Source organism: Limanda limanda, chromosome 20, assembly GCF_963576545.1.
Source record: "Limanda limanda chromosome 20, fLimLim1.1, whole genome shotgun sequence".
NCBI lineage: Eukaryota > Metazoa > Chordata > Actinopteri > Pleuronectiformes > Pleuronectidae > Limanda > Limanda limanda.
Genome location: NC_083655.1, coordinates 2124507 through 2152034, shown reverse-complemented (window position 1 = coordinate 2152034; position 27528 = coordinate 2124507). Strand labels below are relative to the sequence as shown.

The following is a 27528-nucleotide window of genomic DNA, read 5'->3' as shown; positions in this document are numbered from 1 at the left end:
ATGGTTTATATGAACACATATCACATATGATGTGAAGTAAGTGTAAGTGTGTCCTTCCACTCAGCCTTTTGTGTGTCTCTCCCCCCCCCCCGGCCCTCCTCCGCTGAATCCCATCTCATCTTATCATTCAATTTATCTTTTCCATTCCTTCCTTTAAACAGAAATCCTCCGCCTACCCTCCACCAGCCGGAGCTCTGGTCAGACAACTTTAATGACTTCATCTGCAAGTGAGTGCTGGAGCCAGTGGGTTTGTGATGCCTCGGAATAATAAACACAGCTTCTTCCACTGATAATACACAACCACGTGCTTTGAATATGAAAGACGTTCATTGCATTCCTCTCCCGTCTCTTCCTCAGATGTCTGATTAAGGATTTTGAGCTGAGACCAAATGTGCTCGACCTGCTCCAGCACGGGTTCATCAAACAGATTCTGGGCAGAGAGAGAATTCTGCAGAAACAATTGATTGAACTCATTGATCTCAACCAACAAATAGGAAGCATCGAAAAAACAAGGTACAGTTCGTATTTCCTACATGTTTCCTTTTCTGATATCTCACGTTTCTACGATTATCTGTGACGCTGCAGCAGTCGTGCTACTTGTCGAGCAGAACACTCGTGATCCTCGAGTCCTGAAGAGACTCCGCCCACCTCCTCGTCAGTGGCTCTTCTTTCCTAAACTGCGGCTTAACTTTAGCAGGCAGTATAATCCAAATTACCCCCCCTCTGCTCTGCTGGAGACTTTACGAACCCATGCCGCCCTTGACACCAGTTCAAATGTTGGCCCAGCTCATCCAGACAGTCGTGAAATGTTAATCCTATTTCTGTCGTTCAAGCCATCACGGAAAGACAAACAGAAGAGACAGTAATGACAGGTAACACATGCATATATGACCTTCATGCCACGTTAGGAGTAGATGGTGACTCTTGTTGTAGTAGTGATGGCACATCCCAGTTAACTCAGTAGTTAGTTCACTGCTGTTTGCATGCTGCCATTGTTGTAATTGTGTTCTCTCTGCGTCATTTTGTTTGTGTTTTATGTTGTATGGGTTCAACTCTCATGTAGGGGGCGCTCACGAGGTATTCCAGAAGGAATGGGAGTCAAATTTCGATATGAGTAGATGTTATAGACATTCTTCCATCAGATTCAATTTTCACAATCTCCCCACAAGATACTTTTGCAGAATTTTGTTTTCACTCGAGTGTGTAATATATTACTATCAACGCTACCATGGGCAGTGAGCAGGTTTATTTCATGTATCCAGAGGCAAAGAGAGGATGGAGTGACCTTCTTACTGATTTACCATTCATGCTGAAAAGTGTTACATTTACATTTAGATCTTTATATTTAAGTTATTTAGAATTTATTTCAAGAGATGGGTTCAACTCTCATGCTCACGAGGTATTCCAGAAGGAATGGGAGTCAAATTTCGATATGAGTAGATGTTATAGACATTCTTCCATCAGATTCGATTTTCACAATCTCCCCACAAGATAATGTTGCAGCATTTTGTTTTCACTGGAGCCAGTTTTTACTCGAGTGTGTGAATATTACTATCAACGCTACCATGAGCAGTGAGCAGGTTTATTTCATGTATCCAGAGGCAAAGAGAGGATGGAGTGACCTTCTTACTGATTTACCATTCAGACTGTAAAGTGTTACATTTACATTTAGATCTTTATATTTAAGTTATTTAGAATTTATTTCAAGAGATGGGTTCAACTCTCATGCTCACGAGGTATTCCAGAAGGAATGGGAGTCAAATTTCGATATGAATAGATTCAATTTTCTCATGTTCGCAGTGAAACTTGCCACAAGATACTTTTGCAGCATTTTGTTTTCACTGGAGCCAGTTTTTACTCGAGCGTGTGAATATTACTATCAACGCTACCATGAGCAGTGAGCAGGTTTATTTCATGTATCCAGAGGCAAAGAGAGGATGGAGCGCTGAGTGACCTTCTTACTGATTTACCATTCATGCTGAAAAGTGTTATATTTACATTTAGATCTTTATATTTAAGTTATTTAGAATTCATTTGAAGGGATCTGTTCTTTGCCCGAGCAACTAACATTGGCCGGATTGTGAGCTGCACCACTTTGTGCTCTGCATGCACTGAACTTGAAGCAGGATGAATGATCACATTACACACGCTGCTTATGAAGAGGCTTGGTTGTGCGTCCTTGTGAGTTGCAGGCATGAACGCATCCACACTAAGAAAGGAGGCCACATGAAGACGCAGGGTGACCCGGACGAGGTGGAAGACCTGGCCACCTTAGAGGTGCTGGATGAGGTGAGAGAGTATGAAAGCAGAATATAATGTTCATGAGGGAACGAACAAATGCCATGTAGCTTTTCTGGTCACATTATCTTCCTCAGTTTCAAAGTAGAGGTTCAGATATTCTATAATTTTTTTACTCTGGAAACGAAACCGAGACCTTTTTGTAACAATCACATTCACGACACCGAAAGGAACATCCACGGTATCTTGTAGTTATTCGATTGGCCAGTTGGCCGGAGCTGCACAGTGGCACAAATAACGTCGAGAGCAATTTATCAAATGTGACATATTGAACGATACAAACAGTCTCAGTTACCAGCGGATATTTCCACCCATCCGTCAAGATGAGTGTGAGGGAGGCAGCGCTGTCGTGCTGTTGTTGATGCACCTGTCCCGTAAGTATGAAGACGGGAGAATCCATCACCGCGTGACAGGAAGATAAAACTCTGACGTCACAGGCGTCACAGGCCTCGACTCGAGCTAAAGGAGCGTTTGGTTTTAATAATGTTTTTATGCATTTATCTCTTCTAAGTAACTTTACAGGATTGAAGTGATGGAAAATCTGAATAAGTTTGTTGTTTCTTTCTTCCAGAACACGGTCACTGAGCATCTTCAGAGTCGCTATGGAAGAGACCAAATCTACACGTATGTGGGGGACATCCTCATCGCAGTCAACCCTTTCCATAAGATGGAGATATACAACCCTCAGGTCTGTGGATATACAACGTCATGTGTGTGTGTGTGTGTGTGTGTTTTCTTTTACGCTTGTGTACTCGTGCATGTGGTCACTAATGCACCGAATGTAGCCGAGCGTGTTTCATTAGGGCCCGAGCAGCTCCGCAGTCGGCTGCATCCCATTTAGCTTCACCTACACACACACAGACACAGACACACACACACACACACACACACACACACACACACACACACACACACAGTTTCTCTGCCTCTTCCATACCTCACTGATTGTATTTACAATCATTAAGTTTTTCTTTGCCTCTAGTTTGTGGTTGTTTTTCAGTCCTCTCCTCCCAGAGCTAAAATATTGTACAGAGCAAATATTTCTCTTGGTGTTTAGTGCGATATAGCAACACCACTTCCTGATAACAATCTTTTTCTTCTAAACAGTATCTACATTCTGGTATCTGTGACATTCAGGTACCTGTTTAAATCATAGACTGTAAATAGAGGTGGAGGCGTCGTCCCCACTTCCTCCCACCTTCGAGAAATGAAGCCAAAATAATAACAAATAAGAGGATAACTATCTAAAATGAGAGAAACCACCTTTAAGGAAAAATGTATGTTGTGTTTTTCAAATAAATTTTTAGTTTGGTCCATGTCCCAGTATCTAACATGGAGGAGGCAGGGTTTACGGCCTTTACTGCAGCCAGACACCAGGGGGCGCTTGCTTATCTTGCCATCGATCCTCTTCTCTTCCCAGGACACTAAGATGTACATCGGAGCCAAACGCACAGTGAACCCACCGCACATCTTCGCTGTGGCCGATGTCGCCTACCAGTCCATGGTGTCATACAACACAGACCAGGTACAGCACAGACACGTGCTACTTTATCATTTTTCACTTTTACCCCAAAAATGTCTTGGTGCCATTTGTACAAAGAAGATGAACATTGTCTAGAGAGGAGTCAGTGTCATCATCACTAGTCTCACAGGGATGTGTGTGACTTCCTGTGCACAGTGTGTCGTGATCAGTGGAGAGAGCGGAGCAGGGAAAACAGAGAGCGCTCATCTGCTGGTGCAGCAGCTGACTGTTCTCGGGAAGGTGAGTTCTAATTGATCCATAAACACAACATTTATATTATATTTGTATTTATTCTTCACATGGAGCTTTCATAGATATTTTCTTGAGGTACAAATAATGTCAGAGTTTGAAAATCTTAGGTCAAACAACAGAGAAAAGCGTCCCAATAAATATCTGTTTGAAATCTAAAAAGATGTTTATTATTTCAGGAAATCACCATTTAAAATACAATGTCAAGGATTTTGAAACTACTTCCTATGATGAGTTTGAGTGATGCTGCAGCTGGTGCCAGACATGCTTTGCAACTTCCATTTCATTTTGCTTTTTTATAAGTGGAATAATAAAGAAAAACCAATGGCAATGTCACTTTTGATAGGAATAACACTATTAGAAAGGCACAAAGCAGAAAAATATCTGTACCATTCTAACAAAATAGTTATATTGGAAACTGGTTTGATGTTTTCTTCAGGCCAATAACCGGACGCTCCAGGAGAAGATCCTGCTGGTGAACAGCCTGGTGGAGGCTTTTGGAAACGCCTGCACCGTCATCAACGACAACTCCAGCCGCTTCGGCAAATACCTGGAGATGAAGTTCACGTGCGTAGGAACGGTGGTGGGGGCGCAGATCTCCGAGTACCTGCTGGAGAAATCCAGAGTCGTCCACCAGGCCGTGTAAATACCACCTCCTCCTTCCTGTTTGTACTTTTTCTTATGTAAGAAACTTTCCACAAAAGAAACTCAAATTGAATTTGAGTCACGTCTCCTGTCGTTTCCTGAAAGAACATTGCCAAGAAGGTTATTTTGCTCTGCTGGTCTGGGATCAGTGTGTAATGACCTGTCTCCTTCTGGCTCCTCGGCTTCTCCGTATCAAACTGGTGGCATTTACCTTCCAGCTGCACTTCTGTCCATCCATCTTCCCCTGTTATCGTGTGTCTGCGGAACGGAGCGGGTCAAGTGGAGGGACTGGCTTATTCCCTGTTTGATCACAGATTGTGCTCCTGCAGGTGTCCTCAGTGGAAGTTCAGAGACAGACTCAAGTATTTCATTAGAAGACAGACACTCGGGTCAGAGACGGGTTGATTCGGCTCCGTGGACATCCTCACTTTTATTCAGCCGGTTAGATAGTAGATGTTGGGGACAGCAAACAAAGTGGAGCCATGTTTGTTTGTTCAAGATTTAATCCTCCTAAGATTTGTTCATGATTCATTACCTGAGGGATGATGTGTTTTAAGATCTGTGAGGAGGATAGTTAGCAGAATGTGAATCTTAAAAAGATTTATAGGCAAGATTACACAAAAACAACTCAGCAGATTTTCAGGAAACTTGTTGTTAAGATGTGATTCGGATCAGGAGAGAAGAACCCATTAAAGTTGGGGCAGATCTAGATCATGGATTCATTCTTCACTTTGTTTATCATTGGGAAATATGGCATTTTTCAACTTCATGACTATATATGATATTTATAAGTGTGTGCCATGTGGTGCAGATTGATTGAATTTAAGGGAATGAGCTCTTTACCATTCTTAGTTTTGTCAGTTGTTGACCACCATAGAGTCCTACTTGTGTTTCTCTTATATTAGCAAAACAGGAGTCAGGTTTATTTAAGTATAAAGCTCACAAAACCACATTGTTTGTCTTTATAACCTGAATGTTCGAGCTGTGTGTTTCGACAGAGGAGAGAGAAACTTCCACATCTTCTACTACATTTACGCGGGCCTGGCCGACAGGAAGAAGCTCGCCCACTACAAGCTCTCCGACAGCAAAACCCCTAAGTAGGTTGGACGTTTCCTGGCCTCTTCTCCGTGACCCTGTTATTTCCCCTCTCACGCTGCCAGCCCCCCCGGTCCTGATCTCTGCCTCCTCTTTGAACCGCAGGTATCTGTGTAACGAGCACATTAAATTAGGGCCTGACATCGTGAGCAACACCTTCTACAAGGAGCAGTTTGACGCAGTGGAGCAGTGTTTCAAAGTCATCGGATTCACCCTGGAGGTACAGAAGTGCTGCATTGATCAAAGGGAGAGAAGCTGGAATTGGCTTTTCCACGATTATAGTATAACCTTGATTTAACTCCCATAGTGTCTCACACATCTGCAATGCATGAAAATGTGTTTGCAACTGAAAAAAACATGTTTGCATGTAAAAATACATCAAATAAGCTTTAAAACCAGAGTATAGTCAGTGTATAAAGGTGTAGAGTACGGCTTATTATGGGGAATGAAGCCACAGGCACATGGAGGCAGTCAGCTGTTGGCATTGTGAAGACTAATGAGGCCCAAAGAACTGATTGCCTCTGGGATCTGCACGTCAATAGCACTTATCCTGTAATCGCTGCTCGGCTGTGCTGGAGGACGAGCCTGGTTTCTTTGAGGCACTTTTATCTATTTTGAAACTCAAACTGAAACCTTAGAAAAGGTTTTTCTTGCCGGCGCTCGGACTGTCAGACAAACTGAGTCTCACCATTACAGGTGGATTCATTCATTTCTATTACTGATGTTTTTTCACATTACACGCCGCCCCTCCAAAGAAACTACATCCTGTGCACAGGAAGGACATTTAAATGTAATGTTGTTGTTACTGAGAATGAAAGTTGTGCGAAACTTTTAAGGTGAAACATTTATAATACTGAATAGTAATAACAATCAATTACCTATAGGTATTTTTGTGTATAGTTTGGGGATGAAAGCAGTTATTCAGTAGCTTCCAACTAAACTAGAACATATTGTACTTTACACAGCTGAATGTTTTTAATGGTATGGCAGCACTGAGTCGAAATTGTACTTGGAAGGAATTCAAGTACCACTGTCACTGCGGTTACATGTGTCCGATTGAAACCCGATTTCTGGCGTTGTCGGGTTTCAATCGAAGATCCATTTCATGTAACTCCACAAATCTAGATTTCTTGTGTCCGACTGAAGTCGAATAACCACCCCCAGATAAGTATATCGGATTTGGCTGTATATCGGACAACGCGCGCATGTAACTCTGGAAGCTAGACAACAACTGGAGATGACGTCTTTGCGCATGCTTGAGATCCTGCCCCCCCTCACTCCCTCCCTGGCCGTGACCCGGACCATTCTAATCAAATGCGCCGTTCGCATTCGCAGTACTCCTAGAGTAAACATGCACAACATCATGTAGAGGGACGTAGCTTCACCTTGCTCTCCGTTCGTCATCTTTCTCGCATGCTGAGTTGAAGGCTGTTGTTGTTTTTTGTTGGTAGTCACCACTAGCTGTAATGAAAACAGCGCCACCTATCGTAGCGGGGTATGAAATGCTTTCGGACAAGAGTCGGATTTCTCAGTGCCATGTACCCTGAGATAGAGCAGTTAACCCCCCATGGATAGAGAAACCGGGCTTCAGCCGAAATCGGGTTTATGCCATCATGTAAACGTAGAGTGTGTTACATAAAGTCAATAATGCAGATGAAAACATATCAAATGTCTCAGTTCACAAGGTGATTGTGTCTCTGTTGTGTGTGCAGGAGCTGGGCAGTGTGTACAGCACCTTGGCTGCCATCCTGAACTCTGGAGACATCGAGTTCAGCCCGGTCGCCTCGGAGCATCAGACCGACAAGAGCAACATCTCCAACATCTCAGTGCTGGAGAACGGTGAGAGGAGGCGGAGCCTGGCCGATGACGTAAAAAGCAAACATGACTCTGAGCTTCTTCCCCTGCACCCCCCCCAACTCTCCCCCTCCTCCCCCTCCTCTGCTTCTCTCCATTAACTCTGCAGAGAGCTCCAGGTGCAGCTAAATATAGGAAACTATTGTTCTGAAATAAATCATCCATCAGTGCAGGAGTTGCAGAGACGTCATTACCCAGCATACATCTGCACTCGGTAGATTTCACAGGACATGATTTTCCTGCGGCATTATGTTTTCTAAATCTAAACATTTCTTGCGACTGAAGATTTACAAAGCTGCTTAAATGACGTCAATCTATTTCATTTATGTGCACAAACATGAATGTGTTTGGTCGTGAATCCAGGGCATCACCTTCCGAATGAGGACGGATAAAGTTTGCACATCATGCACGTATCACCTGGACGCTTTCCACTCGACTTTCATCCCCATTTCAAACCTTATCTCGTTCCTCCACAGCGGCCTCGCTGCTGCACATCCGCTCAGACGAGCTCCAGGAAGCCTTGACCTCCCACTGTGTGGTTGCCCGGGGAGAGACCATCGTCAGGCCCAACACGGTGGAGAAGGCGGCGGAGGTGAGGGACGCCATGGGCAAGGCTCTCTACGGACGCCTCTTCAGCTGGATCGTCAACCGCATTAACTCGCTGCTGCGGCCCGACAGCCAGCTAGGGTGAGATTACAAGAGAGAGAGAGAGAGTGATGGTGTGTGTGTGTGAACGTAGAATGAGGTCATCTCACCAAGTTTATACTCGTATGTGTGAGAAGCATGAACGAGTATGATTTTAAGTTTTTCTTGGCTCACGTGGAATCTGATATGGATCAACAATTTAATGAGTTCTTCCTTGAACCAAAGCTGCAGCTTCTTTCCTCCGATATTGTTGGTAAACAAAACCTTCTTTGCAGAGGTAAATCAGAGATGTATGAAAAGAGGTGATAACTGGACATTGCTTTATTTATTCTTGAGCAAGGCCACAGAAATGATGCTCCAGATATACTTTATCTGAACTCTGCTGGGATAACACTTCATCCCTCTCACCCACAGAGAAGAGGACAAGGGCCTGAACATCGGCATCTTGGACATCTTCGGTTTCGAGAACTTCAAGAAGAACTCTTTCGAGCAGCTCTGCATCAACATCGCCAACGAGCAGATCCAGTTTTACTTCAACCAGCACATATTCGCCTGGGAACAGGTGAGTCCCTCCGACCCGTCGCTGCAATCAAAGATCAAACATCCTCAGAGCTCGATTCCCTCCTGCAGAGCATCATGGTTTGCATTTCCTCACCTTGGAACTACCTCATTTCCATCTAAATGGAGATAACACGTCATCATTTGTCATCCGCTTGTGTTTTAACCGACGTCAAGGGTAAAATATGCTGCTGTCTTTGTTTACGGGCGAGCCAGGTCCCCTGTTCGCGGCCCTGTGGGTGCGCTGCCTGGGGGGAAAGGAGAGAGAATGGTTTGCTAACGTTAAATGATTTGGTCTCAGCCGTGGAGAGGAGCCATAAATCATCCCAAACGAGGGTCAATTAGGAGTTGAAGACAGTTAGCGTCGGACTTAAACTCACTCTGGGGTATTGTTGGCACCCGGCCTGGAAGTATATTTGTCCTCTACTGCCAACACTATATATATATGTAGCATAAGGGAACTGTAATGTGCCACGAGATTAATAGGCAGTAAAATAAAGCAGTTTTAAAGACTGCACTCCCTCATCTATACGTTTCCATACATGCAGTTATATCCGTAAAGATTTCCTCATGTGGGTCGTTTACTTCACAACGTGCACTTCAATACATACAATACAATAAGCATGGTGATGTGATACCGTTTGTTCTCCTTTTGTCCTTTTTCTTTGTGGGATAGGAAAGTCTCAGGGAGGAAATGTAGCAGCGAGCCCTGAGAGTCAGTCAGCCTGACGTGATCAGGTTAGCTCAACATACAGGAAGGTGGAGGGATTCACTGATTCTGCCCCCTGGACTAGATTCATCTGAATATATAAGCAGCAGTTTATCACTAGAGGCTGTTAAAACACAAGAAGGCAACAAACTATAGAGGTTAGATTAGAAGCTGATTTATGTAGTCAGATGCAAATGCAATTTTTTATTTCAAAGTTTAGTTTTCTTACTATAATGGAATGTGAGAAGAGCACAGCTCGGATGCAAATGGATTTAATGGTATACCAGGTATTTCTGCAAAACATAACGGGTACATTTTCAAAAGTGGCTGTCCTTTCCGTGCAGGATGAATATCTGAATGAGGAGGTGGACGCTCGGATGATCGAGTACGAGGACAACCGGCCTCTCCTGGATCTGTTCCTGCAGAAGCCCATGGGGATGCTGTCGCTCCTGGACGAGGAGAGTCGCTTCCCACAGGCCACCGACCAGACCCTCGTAGGTCAGTGGGAATCGGTTTTCCAACGTAGAGTCTCAATAATGAGGATGGTAAAGTTTTTGAGAGGATAATTAATAAAGTGCATCTTGGAAATGTAGACAAATTTGAAGATAATCTGAAGACCAAAAGCTTCTGGAGACCAAAGAGAGTTGACCTTGGCTTTGGGATCCACCACTATGCTGGAAAGGTATTTAGCATTTGATCATAATACTTTTTTGCATCAGTTTCTTTTTAAAACTGAAACTAATTAACGTGTGTATTTTTCCTCAAGGTCATTTACAACGCCGCCGGCTTCTTGGCCAAGAACAGAGACACGCTCCCAGCCGACATCGTCCTGCTGCTGCGGTCGTCAGAGAACGAGCTGATTCGCAAACTCGTCACCCACCCGCTCACCAAGACAGGTACAGAGGAGGCCGGGGTGTAGTTCTACCTTCAGGACAAAACTGAAGAGAAACAAGACGGAGGTTGTTTACTACAACCGTTCACAGGCAGCACCAGTGGTGTATAAAGTACTTGAAAGCCATACTTGAGTAAAAGTACAGATATCTTACCTGAAAGTGACTTCGGTAAAAGTGAAAGTCACCCGTCAGAAAATGACTTGAGTAAAAGTCTTAAAGTAGCTCATATTAAAAGTACTTAAGTATCAAAAGTATCTGGTGTTGAAATATACTTAAGTATCAAAAGTAAAAGTACAAGTACCAAAATTAAAAATGCAAAGTGCTTTTTATAGTAGGCCTATACAGACATAAAACAACCCAAAATGTTTCTCCTCAAGATTTATCTCAACTGACTGAAAAATTATAACAACAATATGAATATAATGTATGTAATGTATAATTTTACAAATTTTGAACCGTAGATGAGAGAGAGAGAGAGAGAGAGAGAGAGAGAGAGAGAGAGAGAGAGAGAGAGCTGCGTCAACCCTTTGCCGCTCAAGTAACGAGCCAGTTTGAGAATGTAAGAAGTAGAAAGTACACATATTTTTGTTCAAATGTAACAAGTAAAAGTAAAAAGTCGTCAGGAAAATAAATACTCAAGTAAAGTACAGATATGTGAAAAATCTACTTAAGTACAGTAACAAAGTATTTCTACTTCATTACTTCCCACCACTGGGCAGCACTAAATTTGCTCTGCAAGTAAAACAAAAGGCTATTGTTACTCTGCCCTCCGTTCTCTGCAGGACATTTGTAATAAGCAGCTTTCCCGTCCTTTTCTTGGCCGAGCGGCGAGCCAGCTCTGTCAAAATCGACCTGCAAAGCCAATAATCACATTATCGCTCTTTTAAGTAGTAGTGAAGGTTGCGTGACAGTGTGCGGTTGTTTTCAACGACCCGGTCAACTGCAACACAAAGGGAGAAAGTAGTGGACCTTTTTATTTAGGTTCTTAAAGAATCAACTCTTCCTGATGCACATTAGTTCACAGTGAAGAGCTGCTTTGTTTGTGTAGATGATTTCTGGAGGAACGGCCGGGTCTCCCTTGTGGAGGGCACTTTCCCACTGACCCTCATCTTCTCTGTTCTTATTTGACAGGGAACCTCGCCCACACCAAGGGCAAAGTAAACACGATGTGCAACCCGCGGACCCCGACACGCACCATCAACCTCACCAAGGTACTTACAGCTCGGTCTATATTATCACCGCAAGATCTGCTCCTGAGCTCTAATCAGCCTCCTTTCATCTCTCTAGTGTTTTCCATCAAAACCGTAATCTCACCTTACTTTCCTGTCATTTTCTTTTCTTCTGCACTTCTGCCTTAAAAGATGGGAGTGTTAACCCTATACAGTGCTTCTTGTTTCAGTGAGGTAATCAGAAGATGTCCATGTAGTTCGTGCTTCAGTGGTATACACCTTCACTCAGTCTAGATCTCTAGTAGCTGGTGTATCTGGTAGAAGCAGTCACAGCTTTATATCTACACTGTACACAATGAACACCATAGACAATGTGTGTGTCATTTCACATTTCATGATTTCACTGATAAACAAGCTCAAGCGTTTTTATCGCATCGGTTATTCGAGCGACAAATAACTAAAACAAAGCAGGAAAAGAACTATGTGAGGAACAGAAGCCATGTTTGTAGTTTGGTCCATGTCCCATCCACTAACATGAAGGAGGCAAGATTTATGACCCATAGTGCAGCCCACCACCAGGGCTCGATCCAGATGACCTGGTTTCTCTTTTGGGGATCTGTCAGGTCATCCATCTTGGATCCTTGCCACCTGAATGAATAAACATCTTCACATTGGATCTGTATCACGTAGACGATTAAGAAATGATCCAAACTTTACATTTAGCTTTCAAATCATCCCCGATGGCCTAATAAAAACTCCTCCTGGCTAATTAATGGCACAACTTCAGTAACTCCAGTAAATAACTTCACAATGTGGAGGTGCACAATTTGCCGTTTCTTGCCGTTAAGGCCGTGATGTAATTATCTCAGCTAAAAGCACATTGACAGGAGCTACGTTCAAATGAACCGTGTTGGATAAGTTCCTGAATCCATTTCCATTTATCTGCATATGAGACAAAGAGCTCATCAAGATGCGTCGCTCTGAGGATCTGATGAGTTCAAACAACAGCAAGAGGCCGATGATATGTTATATAAAGCTGGTTCTGCTTAGTTTATAGATTTAGAGCCTGTTACCAAATAGATACTTCAAGCAAATAGTTACATGTCTGATTAATTTATAATGTTCATGTTGATTTCTGTGTTGTCTTCTTAGATCAAATACTGTGAATACTTGAAATATTTCTGATATTTAAACGAGTTGCAGACCATAAACTTAATTTGGCACTTTTTTTTTTTTATTGTTTATCCATTTCATGAATCTTTTTTGCAGCCTGCGCGGGAAATAAAGCTCACGCCTGAAAAAATAAGCTTTCTCGCTGCGCCTCTTGATGGCAGAGTGCAAACGGTGATTGGTGATTTTTGAAAGAAAGACTTTTTTTAAAACACCCATTTGCTTTATAGAATTCTAATGGGAATGTGTTTTTCTTCATTATGACTCGACGTCGACAGGTGGGCTGCAGCCACCACCGCTGCTAATGCTTTACATTAACCCTTGCTCAGTGTCTTTATTTTGCCCTCTTACGCTCTAATACCTTGGTAGCTTAAGTGCACCTTGTAAATAAAAGCATTAGTAGAGTAGAGAGTAGAATAATCAGAGCACAGGATGATTTGCTTTGTGACATATTTAATGTTTCAGGCGGGCGAACAAGGAGACGTTCCGTACCACCCGAGAGAAACAACCAACATGAGGACGCAGACCGTGGCCTCCTACTTCAGAGTAAGATGGTGCTCTTTTTAAAATTTGCACATTTCAGAGATGTATTGTCGACTCTGTTCTTCTTTACACTCTTCTCGCCTCTCTGCAGTACTCTCTGATGGACCTGCTATCCAAGATGGTGGCAGGGCATCCTCACTTCGTGCGCTGCATCAAGCCCAACAACGATCGCCAGGCCAACAAGTTCGACCGGGAGAAGGTTCTGGTTCAGCTGCGTTACACCGGGGTCCTGGAGACCGCCAAGATCCGACGGCAGGGCTTCTCCCACCGCATCCTGTTCGCCAACTTCACAAAGAGGTCAGCAGGTCGATTTCAGGGGAGGACACAGCTGATTTAAGGGATTTTAAACAAATACATTTTTTTAAAATACTGAATTACACATTTATAATGTGTAGATAAACTACCCTCTATTGATTGCACCGTTTATTACAGATACTCCATCTTGGCGTTCCATGCTCACGAGGAGCCGGAGGCGACTCCAGAAACCTGCTCAACAATACTGGAGAAGGCGAAGCTGGAGAACTGGGCAATGGGGAAAACCAAAGTAAGAACAGCAGTTATTTTAACTTAATTTCTTTGGTATTTGCTTATGTTTGTGTTTGATCTCTAGGTAAACAAACCAGTACAAACAAAAGTACTTGCACATAAAGTTTGAATTGATTGATAGGATGATCAATAAAGAGGTTGTGTCTCGTCTCTCAGGTTTTCCTGAAGTACTATCACGTGGAACATCTGAATCTGATGGTGCAAGAGGGCATGCAGCGACTGGTTCTGCTCCAGGCTTACATCCGAGGCTGGTTGGGAGCCAAGCGCTACCGGCGGATATTAAAAGAGCGAGAACAGAGCGCTCTGGTGCTGCAGTCAGGTCAGTAATCTGCACCGACTCGTCAGTGTCCTGGAGTATGAATGAGCCACGGAGCAGTCCCGCTAATTCATACTTTAATCTCCAGCTTACAGAGGTCAGAAAGTTCGGAAGAAGGTCACCGATGACAAAAACAAAGCAAAGCTTGAGGCGTTCATTGTTCAGTTTCAGGCTGGTGAGAACAAACTGAGCTCAAGCATTTATCCTTCACAATCCCAGCTTGTTATGAATTATATCAGTTTATGTTTTTCTTGTCTTGTCTTCCACTTCAGTTTGCAGAGGCTATCTCGCAAAAAAGATATACAAGGAGTTGGTAGACGAGAAGAACAAAGCTGCAACCAAGATTCAGGCTCGCTACAGAGGGCATAAAGAAAGGAAAAGCTTCAAGAGAAAACGGTGGGACAAACGCAAAACTCAAAGATGTAAAACTTAAAGATGTCGTGTTTTTGACAAAGATGTAACAATTTTCTTTGTAGGGAAGAGAAAGAGAAAGCGGAGAAGGAACAGGCGTCTGAACCAGAGAAAAGCACCGAAGACTCGAATCCAGAAACTCAAGCAAACAACGAAGAGGAGGAAGCTAAAGCTGCCGTCGTTCTCCAGAGCAACTACAGAGGCTTCAAAGAGAGGAAAAAGTTTAAGGAGAGGAAACAGACGATGGCTGGGCCCGAGGTAGAGTCACCGCCAAACACTGCGGTGGAAGGGGATCAGGAAAGAGATGGGAAAGACGCTACAAGCAAAGAAGGAGAGAGGGAGAAGATAAAAGAGGAGAATGAGGATGATGAGGAGAGTACGTACGAAGCGGAGGAAAACGATGACAGCGATCACACACAGGTGGCAGAAGACGAGGAACATCCAGATATAGCTGACGAGGACGTGATCGAGGACACGCCAGAGGCAGAGCCGGGAAAAGAAGAGAAGGAAGAGGACAAGAGTGGAGAGGAAACTGCAGCAGGGGACGAGGAAGTCAACGTTGAGGAGGAAACCAAGGCGGCGACTGTTCTCCAGAGCAACTTCAGGGGTCACAAAGAGAGGAAGAGGTTGCAAGAAGAAGGTAAAATCCCAGCTAAGAAACAGAAGACAAGCACAACTGGTGAAGAAGCGATCAGCCCTGAAGCTGAGGAGGAGGTGCAGACATCAGAGGACATCTGCAGCGATGGAGCAGAAGAAAACAAGGAAACTCAAGAAGCTTCTTCGGCATCAGGCGACCAGGACGAGACAAAAGCAGCCGTGGTGCTTCAGAGCAACTTCCGAGGCCACAAGGAGCGCAAACGACTCGAGGAGGAAGGAAAGATCCCAAAGAAAAGGAAAAAAGAAGAGATCTCCCCCGAATGTCCAAAAGAAGAAGAGGAGGAAGAGGCGATGCACACAGAGGAACCGGTGCCGGAACCTCAGCTGGACTCATCTGCTGAGAACCTGGAGGATCTGGACGAGGAAAAGGCTGCGACTGTCCTGCAGAGTAACTTCAGAGGCCATCGAGACCGAAAGAAGCTGAAAGCAGAGCAAGACGCACGGAGGAGAGCGACAGAAGGAGAGGAGGAGAAGGAGGAGGAGGTGGTCCTGGACGTTTCTGATGTAGTGATCGAACGTAGAGAGGAGAGCGATGTCGAAAAAGAACGAATGGAGGAAGAACAGGCTGCGGTGAAGATCCAGAGCAACTTCAGAGGATACAAGGACCGAAAGAACCTGAAGACCAACCAGCAAACAGCACAGAGAGAAGCTGAGGAGCTGCAGGACTTCTCCAAACAGGTGCAGTGATTAGGGTTGCAAAGGGGTGGAAAGTTTCCGGTAAATTTCCAGAAACTTTCCGGAAACATTCCATGGGAAGTTTAGCTCGGGAATTTTGGGAATTTTGAAAGAAAAAAAAATACGCAAATTAAACGCTGAGCAATAAAAACATCATTAAAAACTCAATTTTAAAGATGTATGTAACGTTGAGTTTCAACCCTCCACTGTGCATTCTTCCATCACATGCACAGATAACTCCCAGCATGCTTCACTCTACAGCAGGGCTATTGAGGCCTGCTGTAGAGTGCAGGACTAGTCAGGTAAGTTTCCATGATATTACTGGGAAAATATATTAGCATGCTGATTGAGGATTGTTCATCTGTTCATCTAGCCTATTTCCATTCATTTATCCATCCATTGTAAAATATTTTCACAGACGATTCCAATTGTTTGGCTAACTATTTATATCTCTGGCATTGCATTAGCGTTTTTTTACAAACTTTTTTCTCATCTTATTCTACAGAACAATGCCACGTGCACTCTCTCATGTGTGGAGACATTTCACCCCATCCAATGTAGAAGGAAAGGCTGTGTACATTTGCAAATACTGTGCAAAGACCTATGTTAAGAATGACACAACGATGCAGAAGCATATAGTCAAGTGCCCAAAGTTTCCTCAGGGCTAAAATCAGCCTATGACAAAACAAAATGTTTATATTTATGTCTGTATATGACAAGGTAAATACAGTTAGTATAAATTACCCACAACATTTCCAGTTAATTCCCGTTAATTCCCGTTAATTCCCGTTAATTCCCGTATATTCCCGTTAATTCCCATGGAAAGTTTCCCACTTTTAATATTCCCGGAATTTTGCAACCCTAGCAGTGATACCTTCAAAAACAAAGATGGACGATTTGTCTCCACTTCCTCCCGATGTTCAAAAATCAAGCCAAAATATCCCGGATACACGAGTCATGAGGCTTCACCCTGTTTCCAATAGCATCATATAACCAATTAAAATCATGTTAATTTATCACCAGTTACCCGAACACCTACATTATTTAATTTTTTTTACTAAAAATCCAACTAGGATTTGTGAAGCACAAAACAAAGGCAGAAATAGGGTTACCCGTATACATGAGTCATCCATCAGCTGCTCATTGACAAAATATAAGATTGTGATCTCAAATTAATTATCCCCTCATCTCGAGATATTGAGTTTATTATCCCATTATCACGAAATAACAACTAAATTAACTCGTTATCAAGGGAAAACAGGGGATGATAATGTATGATTCCGTACGTTACCATGTCTAACTTCTTATCTTCTCGTGTTATTATTTCCATTCCATCTTTCAACAGATCGCAAAAACGTCTCAGGACTTCCTGGCCCTGCAGGACAAGTTGAACGAGATCATCCAGGCCCATCAATCAAACCCCGCCAACAACGGCATGTTCGTGAGAGGCAAAGCAATCAATGGCTTCCCTCCCCAGGATCACCAATCAAGTAAGATAAGCGAGATTGGCTCGGCAACAAAGATAGATTGTAAAGCAATGAATATAACACAGGATGTGGGCGCGGATTAACCCGAGGTTAATGTGCAGGTTTGGTTCCGCTGTTGAAAAATGGATCATGAGATAATTAAGAAGATTGACTGCCTGTCGGAGGAGGATCGTTCTTCTAGTCTGTGGATCCTCTACGATCACACAGAGTCGTTTCCTTTAAGGCAGGAATCCGTCTATATTCGGTATTATAAGGAAATTCGAAAGGTGAAGTTATTACAATCTTCTCACAATAGAAGTGGATTTTAATCAGAGGATGTTGTCATTCTCTCTCTCCGTCTTAATTAGCTCAGGAAACCCGGGAAAGTCAAGTGCCAAAACTCGAAGGCCAACATCTGATGTGTCATCAAATGTAAAGTTTGATTTGCACGGCTGATAGGTGTAATTGCTTTGTGGAGGACGGGGGAGCAGGAAAGGGGGGGGGGGGCAGGAGAGGGGGAGGGGGAGGACAGACAGTAAATTGAAAGTTCAGCGTCTCAGAGAAAACGAGGACGACGGCTGAAATGTCAACGTTCGAGGAAACAATGAAGAAACTCAATAACACCGATGATTGTGTTCTATTGGATGACATCATGATGAATCTACGATTTCATTTTTAGTGGCTTTGAGTTTTATTACAGAAAGATATTTGTCTAAAGGACATTTTTATATAATTATTACAATAAATACATTTTTGAAGTGCTATTGACGCCTGAATTAAAAACAGATGAAGCAACTTTTGACAAACAGCAGCCCATGTTACAAAAAGGGGAAATTCTTGATTAAATATTCCTTGAATTTCTTTTTCATGTTGCTCGTTATCAGGTGACTTCACTAAGCTAAATTGTTATGTCTTTTTAAAAAATTGTCAATACTTTAAACATATATAATTTTCCATTTTGCCTTTCTTGCTGAGATTAAGATGAATTTATTGATTCAGAGCCAGCCTGTTAGCTTAGCATAAAGAATGGAAACAAAGGGAAACAGCTAGCCTGGCTTAGTGTAAACAAAGTATGTAGTTTAGTGTAATGACCTTTTTATGAATCGACAAGAAAAGCTTTATATAAATTCAATCCATTTTATCATAATTACAAACACATGCATGTATGAAGCACATAGTTCCAGCAGTGAACAGTCCTCTTCTAACTCGACCATGTTTGCCCTTTCCAGTCTTTTCTCGAGCGCAGCACATGGCCCGAGGTAAAGCAGAATAATTTATCTGTGTTATTTCCGAGGGCCGATGCATCTCTGTATAAAATTGTGCTTTTCAGCCCCAGTGGGTCGTTTCTCCATCGACAGTCCGGAGTCGTCCTCGTGATTTTCCACTGACGTAATAAACCTCGTCAGATTCATTTGTGGCCCGGACAGCGACGGCAGAGGAACGCCACTCACAATGTTCTTCATGGACGAAGGTCATCGCATGTTAATCACGTTTTGTGAGCGAGCGCTCTCAAACAATTATGGCGGGAATTAATAAGAGGGTGTGTGAAGGTGGATTTACTCGTTTGAGAAAACGCAGAACGACCTTTGAGTTGCTGGAGAAAACTTTTCACCTCCTCTAGCTCCGGGACATAATGGATTGTTTTTCTACGCGTTTCACCCTTTGCGTGAACAGTGATTAATATCGAGCAACAAGCAAAAGGTCATTGTAATATTCTTCTAATTGCATCATCAAATATGAGAGATATTGTGCGAGTGTGTGAGATCATGACGAATATGAGAGATTGAAATTCATGCAGGGAAAGAAAAAGAAAAGAAGCAAAGCTGATATCTCTCGTTTTACGTAATAGAGGGAACATGGATCATCACAAGGTTACGTCACACTTTGCTCGTGTCAGAGGTTGTTTCACATAATCTCTGTTGGAAAAATTCAAAGCAGCCAAAAGGCCTTAGGGTCAAACTGCAGCCTGTAAGGAGGGCAGCTCAATATGCACAACAAAGTCAAAGGGCAGCGCCGGTTTCGATCTGTGTGGTGACGTGTGACTCTCCAGCCGACTGATCCTGATGGTCACTCAGCTTCCTTCAGTCTGTTCTGCTTGTCTGTGAGCAGTGAAAACCACATCTAGTCTTTCAAAGATCAGCTTCACATCGTCCTGATGGATTAGACGCAGCTTTTTGAAGGTCATCACCACTTTCTTCATCAAATGTCCACTTAAACACCAAGTGGAACATTTTGTTTGTTTTTCCCCTCAAGGCTAAAAGAGCCAAAAATGTTGTGCTGCTCCAACATGTTAGTCAGAGTAAAATCAGCCTTCAGGCTCCTGGTGACCTGACGGATATGAAAAGGTGCCAAACACGTATCACAACATCCTTAATGGAGGCCGACCAGGGACCTTAATTACTCTGTCTACATATTCTTAGACTCATAGTATATTATATTACCTATTGTATAGTCAAATACTTATATTCATATTCATACTTCTACTATATATCATATCATACTCTCTGTATATTCTTGTTTACATAAGTCTATATACACATATTTATACATGTGTACATGTTATAATTACTATTATTATATCACCATTACTATTATTATTATATATACTGTTGCTGCCATTATTACCATATACTGCTTTTATATTGGTATAATTACTATCATATATAAATATATATTATGTTATATTATATACTATATATACTGTACTGTTCTTATATACTGTCTAACAATACCATTACCATCATATCATCAGTACTATTACCATCATCTTGCCACTGCACCTTATCTATTTTATTTTATTTTATCTTGTGCTTCTGTTTTTTATTCTTTCTACCTCAATATTTTTACTTTTATTCTATTGTATTGTATTTTATTGTATTCAAATATACCGGCTGCTATGACAACTTAATTTCCCTTCGGGGATGAATAAAGTAATCTATCTATCTATCTATCTATCTATCTATCTATCTATCTATCTATCTATCTATCTATCTATCTATCTATCTATCTATCTATCTATCTATCTATCTATCTATCTATCTATCTATCTATCTATCTATCTATCTATCTATCTATCTATCTATCTATCTATCTATCTATCTATCTATCTATCTATCTATCTATCTATCTATCTATCTATCTATCTATCTATCTATCTATCTATCTATCTATCTATCTATCTATCTATCTATCTATCTATCTATCTATCTATCTATCTATCTATCTATCTATCTATCTATCTATCTATCTATCTATCTATCTATCTATCTATCTATCTATCTATCTATCTATCTATCTATCTATCTATCTATCTATCTATCTATCTATCTATCTATCTATCTATCTATCTATCTATCTATCTATCTATCTATCTATCTATCTATCTACTGTGGTTCAAATGAAAGAAAAACTAAAACCAACTGAAAGTCTGAATTTAGATTAATCTCCACATATCTTAATTGTAGGCCCTGTGAGGGAACACGTCTCCACACTGGACATTTTACTGTGTCTGATGTTTTTTATAAATGGTCTCTGTTCCCTTCAGCTCAGAAGACGGTGTCGCGGACCCCCCGCAGGACGCAGCAGCCGAAGACCCTGAACACGCCAGAGGACTCCACCTACTACAACCTGATTCACGTGAGTGAGACGCTGAACGGTTTCAGATACTGGTCCCACACGAGGCTGATCACGTGACTCAGTAACTGCTCCACCACCTGTTGGTTTTCAAAATGCTCGATTGATTCTTCCCCTTTTTCTGTCAGACAATGTCATAAAATCTTGCCTTTTGTAAAGTATTCTGAAAAAGTATCTTCAGCAGAGACGTGTGATTCTGAGTCAGTTTCCTTTTTGTTCAGCTTTCTCCTGATGAAAATATTGTGTTTTTCATAATTTCCTTGAACAGCAGCTCAGCACAAAGAGGCTTGTTTATAAAGCTGCAGCACTTTGACCGGTTGACCGAGTTATATTCTGTAGAAATAACACATCTAAATCAATAATTTAATCTTTCAATTTAACACCTGGAAAAGAATAGCAAACCTTTTACAAAAGCTACATCTGTCTTTTTATGAAAACAAATAAATCATCAAAACTGTTTTTAAGTCATGAATTGAGGGATCTATTATAAATTAAACAAGGCAGAAAATATTCAAAGTAATATTTGAAGTCCATTATTATTGACTGAGAGGTGAATAATTGACTAAATAAAACTTTTAAAACAGTGGTGTCTCAAGAGGGGGAGGGGGGGTTGTGACTCATGAACCTCTGTCCTGACACTGAATATAGATTATTGATATTAACAGCCTGTCCTCTGTCTCTCTGCACCCAGCGCTCCGTCCAGGATGACAGACGCAAGCCCAGGAAAGAAGAGTAAGTGTCCGTGTGGAATCCTCATCTTAACGACCCATCACCAGTGCTGTTAAAACACCTGCTGGTCCAGAGCTCCCACTGCTAATAAGACCAATGAAGTTTAACGTTTTGTGTGGTGGTATTCCAGTGTATAGATATAAAGTTTTTAAAAAAGGAGGACATAGAAAGTGTGTGTATGCATGTATACAGTATTTGCCATACAGGCGACAAGGTGAGAATATTCCCCCCCGCGTCGGGCTGATGATGGAGCGATAGGGCTGCCTGAACAAGCACTGTGCTTTATCACAGCGCTCTGAAGAGAGGCACACACACACGTTCATATACACACACACACACACACACACACACAGTCCGACAAAGTGCTGAACATCAAGGGTAATAATTTGTTAGCAGATAAATAAGGCCGGCGATGGACAGGAGCAGTTTACATGCATCATTAAGGACGAGAAGGTCAGCGGGAAAGATGGCATCTCGGGCTGAAGCTGACAGCAGAGGAGGGGTGGCGTGGGCGGTGAGGAGTGAACACCGGAGAGTAGACGGAGGTAATGAGAGTGAAGACGTGCAGAAGGAGGAACGAGGAGGGAGAGAGTGATCGTGCGACATAGACGTCTCCATTTTAGAGCCGATATCAAAAATATCATCGCTTACATGTGGTTTTCTCCACTCGTGGGAACAAGAGAGATTCAGCTCAAGATGCTTTTTGTATTTGACATTTAAAGCAAGGAGAGTAAAAGTAGTTCTGATAAAAAAATTCAACAGGAAGCAAAGTGTGTTATGTTTCCCAGTTTGTTGGAACAATTAGAGGAAAGTAGTTAGCAGGAGCAGTGAACCGAGGATGAACCGGCCCCGGAAACAGATGAAAACTGTTTTCAGCAGCCGAGTCGGGCACGACTCGTCCCCTGGAGCCTGAACCCAGGATAAATAGACAAGAAAATGGAAATGGGCGACTGCAGATTAGAAAATTGAAAGGAAAAAGCCATAAAATCCTGATGATGTTTTCTTACACCTGACATCTATTGCACTTCTGTCCGTCCTGAGAGAGGGATCCCTCACATGTGGCTCTCTCTGAGGTTTCTACATATTTTTACCTGTGAAAAGGGTTTTTAGTAGTTTTTCCTTACTCTTGTTGAGGGTTAAGGACAGAGGATGTCACACAATGTTAAAGCCCCATGAGACGAATTGTTATTTGTGAATGTGGGCTATACAAATAAAACTTGATTGATTGATTGATAAAAGTCCAATTTTATTCACTAAATATTCAGAGAAAATAGACTTAAGCTATGTCTAGAATGACAGTATGTTCATAGTTTACTACTTTAAAAGTCTTTTAGACAACAGGTATGAAATGAAAATGTGTATTTTTGATCGTAGTTTTCATTTTAATAATAAATACTTTTAATTTCTCTCCTGTTTGCGTCACTTGGACTCACCTGTGATCTCACAGTCTTTAAAAAGTAAATTAAGAAGCAAGTAAATGAAATACAAATCTACACAATAACAATGAATATTTAAGTTTTAAAATAAACCTTGTTCTAACTGAGACTGACACAACAACATAATCTAAAAGTAAAGACTTTGTAGAATACTGTAGGTTTCACTCAGGATGGAGGTCGTTGGTTCGATACCCAGCTTCTCTGGATCATCCTGAAATGTCTTTGCACACTGAACCTAATGACTGTTCATCTGTGTTGCTGCTGAATGTGTGAATAAGACTTAAACTGTAGAGTGCTTTGAGTGTTGATAATAGTATCTCCTCTTAAATTGACATCTATCTTCTCTTTGTGCCTCAGTCCAGGGAAGCTTCTGGATGTCGACGACTTCTACTACCGAGGTCTGATCACCAGCAGGTCGGAACCCTCCATCCCCACAGAGGAGACGTCCCAGAGCAGCAGCACGACCGAGAGCAGGCGCTCCTCGGTCAGGAGGCGCTCCTCGGTCAGGAGGCGCTCCTCGGACATGAGACGCTCCTCGGACAGGAGGCCCCCTGCTGAGCAGAGACCAGCCGCTGCCGGGAGACCGACCAGAGAGCGAGCCGTCACTGAACCAGAGCCGCCCAGACCGGCCAAAGACCTCAGGTACAAGCTTCTTCACCTTGTGTAGGAAGGGTTTTTACAGAGAAGTGGTTTATAGCCGGTGGGTCAATAGAGTTTAACCCCTTTGGATTCTCTTCCTGACAACAAATAGGTTCCTGTAAATTAAACAAACCTGTGAATGTGCAGCAAAAAGTGTGGTGCTTCATTTTTGTGAAACTAGGCCTGAATGAAACAAAAAAAACCCCATTATTCATCACAGATTTTTGCCTTTTTTGTGACCACAAGGTCAAACCTGGAACTGACCAAACACACCTGCCCTCTGAAGTCCCAGCACATGACTGTGTGGCACACCGGATATATAAATACAAGCCAGGATACTGAAGGTGTCATGATGTGACAACTGAACTCTAATGGGGAACTAGACTGTCACTCTTTAGAGCGAATAACTGCAGCAATGCCTGAAGGTTCCTTTGGATTCAATTGAGCTGCATCAGAGTGCACATGCTCACAGATAACAGTCCTTAAATATGATTTTTAAACTCTTTGGTGGAAATTGATGAATTCAGTAGATTATCTCTGGCATTTGGACGTAATAAGACCTGGTCAAAGGATAGAAAATGAGAAATCCATGTCCGAATTGAATGTGTTTTCTTGCTCAGGTCTTGTCGTTGCCTCAAACAGCTCAGACACATGATCAATGACGACTGAAGATAATAAACAAGAATATTTTCATCTTCTCTTCTGATTCTTTCTGTTTCCACGCTCTGGTTGTGTTTGTCTCTTCATCCTTGGTTCATTTCCTTCTCTCTCTTGATGTGTCCACAGGCGCTCGGTTCACAGGACGACCTCCACGGAGAGCCGGGTCGAGGACAACCCGTACGACTTCAGACATCTGCTGAGGAAGACCTCGCAGAGACGAAGGCTCATCAAACGCTACTGAACGCAGGACGGAACCTTTTTACCCGATTGTCGCACAAACTGTACAAATGTGAAGCGTCATACAAATATCACAAGTATCTGAGTTTCTCAGTCACCACCAGAGAAACTCAGCATAACAGAGGTTTGAAGGTAAATATACATAATACAATGTTACGCTGTTTAAAACTTGCAGGGAATGAAGCTTTTATTTATGTCATTTGTAAACTGTACTTTTGCTCATTTTTCTTTTATTCATTTTCTTTCTTTGCTTGTCGAATTTGTGTGAGATTGTTTATTTAAACCACAGATGTGATTTTATATAATGTCCATACTGTAGATCATGTAAATATGCAGAAACCTGCTCTTAACACTTTCACCGTTTTTTGATGAATGTATCTTTGGAAAAAAAATCGGCTTCGATGTCGTCGTGTTGTAAGAAATGTAAATTCTTCTGTCGGCTGCAATCATCTGGTTTGTCCATGTAAAAATAAAATATTTTCAAATTCCTTGTGACATTCAATTTATCGTATTCCCCGTGTGAAGTCAGGTTATTTTTTAAAGTAGTAATCTCAGTATTATTACTGTAGTGTCCAAATGTGTTAACATGAGCAGCTGTGTCATGTTTATCAAACCTCGAGTAAAATCCTCTTTTTCATATCGACTTGGACATTTTTCTTTGAGATTCTAACTTTGACCTTTTACGTGACATTTTAAAGGAGAGAACCTCCCTCAGGGGGTGTAAGTGAATCCCCGACAACACACACTGACACAAAAACTACACACACAACCACTGGAAATAACACACAGGCAACCAGAGAACAACTGGGATATGATCCAGTTTTACTATGACCCAGATTAGCTGGAATGAACAGTTTCTGCAGATGATTTCCCTGAGAATTAAAAATAAAAACATCTTCTTATGCACAAAACATTAAGTCTGCAAAACAAATGTTAATCTACAGGGACAATTTGACGCTATTAACCCACTTTAAAGAATCATAGCTGTACTAAGAGATTATCGTGGCGTTGCCAGAGGGGTCACTTTATTGTAATTGTTCTTTTTGGCATTCGATGGTTGTCGGTGATTGCCTCCATGCATCATAACAGATGTGGCTCAGTGTAGTTTGGATGCCTGGAGGCTGCGTTTGCTCTCATTCATGCAGGATATAAAAAACAGTGCAGGAGGTGACAGTGGTGGATTGTTTCTTTCTCTTTCTTTGTTTGCTCCATGCAAAATAAACCAGTGTCCATATCCATAATTTAAATTGTATAACTGGTGCAACAATACAAATCCAGATGTGTATTCTTTCTGCCTGGAGTTGGGCTACAGTGCGTAAAACAAGTCCTGGGTAATCAGATATCAGTGGTGGGCAGTAACGAGGTAGAAATACTTTGTTTCTGTACTTAAGTAGATTTTTCACATATCTGTACTTTACTTGAGTATTTATTTTCCTTACGACTTTTTACTTGTACTCGTTACATTTGAACAAAAATATGTGTACTTTCTACTTCTTACATTCTCAAACTGGCTCGTTACTTGAGCAGCGGAGGTTGGTTCTCTCTCTCTCTCTCTACCTCTCTCTCTCTCTGTCTCTCTCTCTCATCTAGGGTTCAAAATTTTTACATTATATACATTACATTCATATTGTTGTTAAAATGTTTCAGTCAGTTGAAATAAATCTTAAGGAGAAACATTTTGGTTAGTTTTGTGTCTGTATAGGACTACTATAAAAAGCACTTTGCATTTTTTATTTTGGTACTTGTACTTTTACTTTTGATACTTAAGTACATTACAACACCAGATACATTTTTCATTCTTAAGTACTTTTAATATGAGCTACTTTAAGACTTTTACTCAAGTCATTTTCTGACGGGTGACTTCTACTTTTACCGAAGTCACTTTCAGGTAAGATATCTGTACTTTTACTCAAGTATGGCTTTCAAGTACTTTATACACCACTGTCAGATATACTTTTGGAGTGTCTGAGACTTGCAGAGAGGAGGGACCCTGTGTCTTCTCGCCCCCCCACTGCTCCCATCAGCCGGAGGGGGGGGCAGTCCGAGCAGCCGGTGCCTGAGACAGAAGGTGTGCGACCCTCCGGCTGGATGAGTTAGTTGTCATCATGGAGGCTGAGCTCAGGGGACTCGGGGATGGAGCTGCTCTGTGGAGTCACGACGTGCGACGTCACCATGACCTGAGGAGAATCACGATGGGATTTCTATAGTGACGTGAGATTCAGGTTGGGCGCAATTCGACATGCTTCTATAGGCGCTGCGTGTGCACCAGCAGATGGAGAAGAGCGCAGCTTTTTTTTAAATCCACATTTCTGCAGCAGCTCCGGGGTTTTTTTCTGCGCTTTTTTCAATTTTACGCACGATTCCAACCACCGCAGAAATTTCTCTGTCGATTTTTTTTGCACCTTGAACTTACCACATTATTTTTTTTTTCAATTCATATTTTTTATGATTCCATGAAGTGGCTGCGCGGTGCGTGGAGGCGCTGACATTACGCGCCGTTGGAGTCTGAGTGATTTGCGGATTTCTGCAGGAACGCAACGCTTCGTGCTCCGTCGTGCACCTGTGGACCAAACAAATAAAACCTCCAGCTCCAAGATGCTTTTTGTTTTTCACGCATAAGATTTTTTTTTTAATTATTATTTCTAGTGCCTCCTCATCCTCGTTACGCGTGAGTCGGATTCGCGGCGGCACCGTGAGCAGTCGGTGCTGAGAGCAGCTCCTCAGCGAGTGGATGGGCTCGGTCCTCCTCTGCAGATCCTAACCACCGGTCACC

The 27528-nt window shown here is 42.2% G+C and overlaps 1 protein-coding gene across 1 annotated transcript; it reads left to right on the top strand.

Moving 5' to 3' along the window:
• The first annotated feature begins 1710 nt into the window (after nucleotides 1–1710).
• myo3a (myosin IIIA) lies at nucleotides 1711–24759 on the top strand. The gene is made up of 29 exons (XM_061094257.1): nucleotides 1711–1736; nucleotides 2193–2289; nucleotides 2870–2986; nucleotides 3719–3823; nucleotides 3977–4060; nucleotides 4509–4711; nucleotides 5713–5811; nucleotides 5915–6029; nucleotides 7522–7648; nucleotides 8140–8350; nucleotides 8723–8870; nucleotides 9920–10073; nucleotides 10169–10257; nucleotides 10342–10471; nucleotides 11600–11679; nucleotides 13273–13353; nucleotides 13442–13647; nucleotides 13783–13894; nucleotides 14053–14215; nucleotides 14301–14387; nucleotides 14485–14608; nucleotides 14689–14881; nucleotides 15044–15958; nucleotides 17301–17445; nucleotides 18651–18680; nucleotides 20966–21057; nucleotides 21746–21786; nucleotides 23577–23861; nucleotides 24645–24759. The coding sequence occupies exons 1-29, from the start codon at nucleotides 1711–1713 to the stop codon at nucleotides 24757–24759; spliced, it is 4374 nt and encodes a 1457-aa protein (XP_060950240.1).
• Nucleotides 24760–27528: the final 2769 nt, after the last annotated feature.

Excerpts from the sequence above, each read along its gene's own strand:
- myo3a (XM_061094257.1), top strand. The coding sequence starts at position 1,711 with ATGGGTTCAACTCTCATGCTCACGAG. Across the intron at positions 13,648-13,782 it reads TTCGCCAACTTCACAAAGAG|ATACTCCATCTTGGCGTTCC; the intron begins GTCAGCAGGTCG and ends CGTTTATTACAG. Across the intron at positions 21,058-21,745 it reads CCTACTACAACCTGATTCAC|CGCTCCGTCCAGGATGACAG; the intron begins GTGAGTGAGACG and ends CTCTGCACCCAG.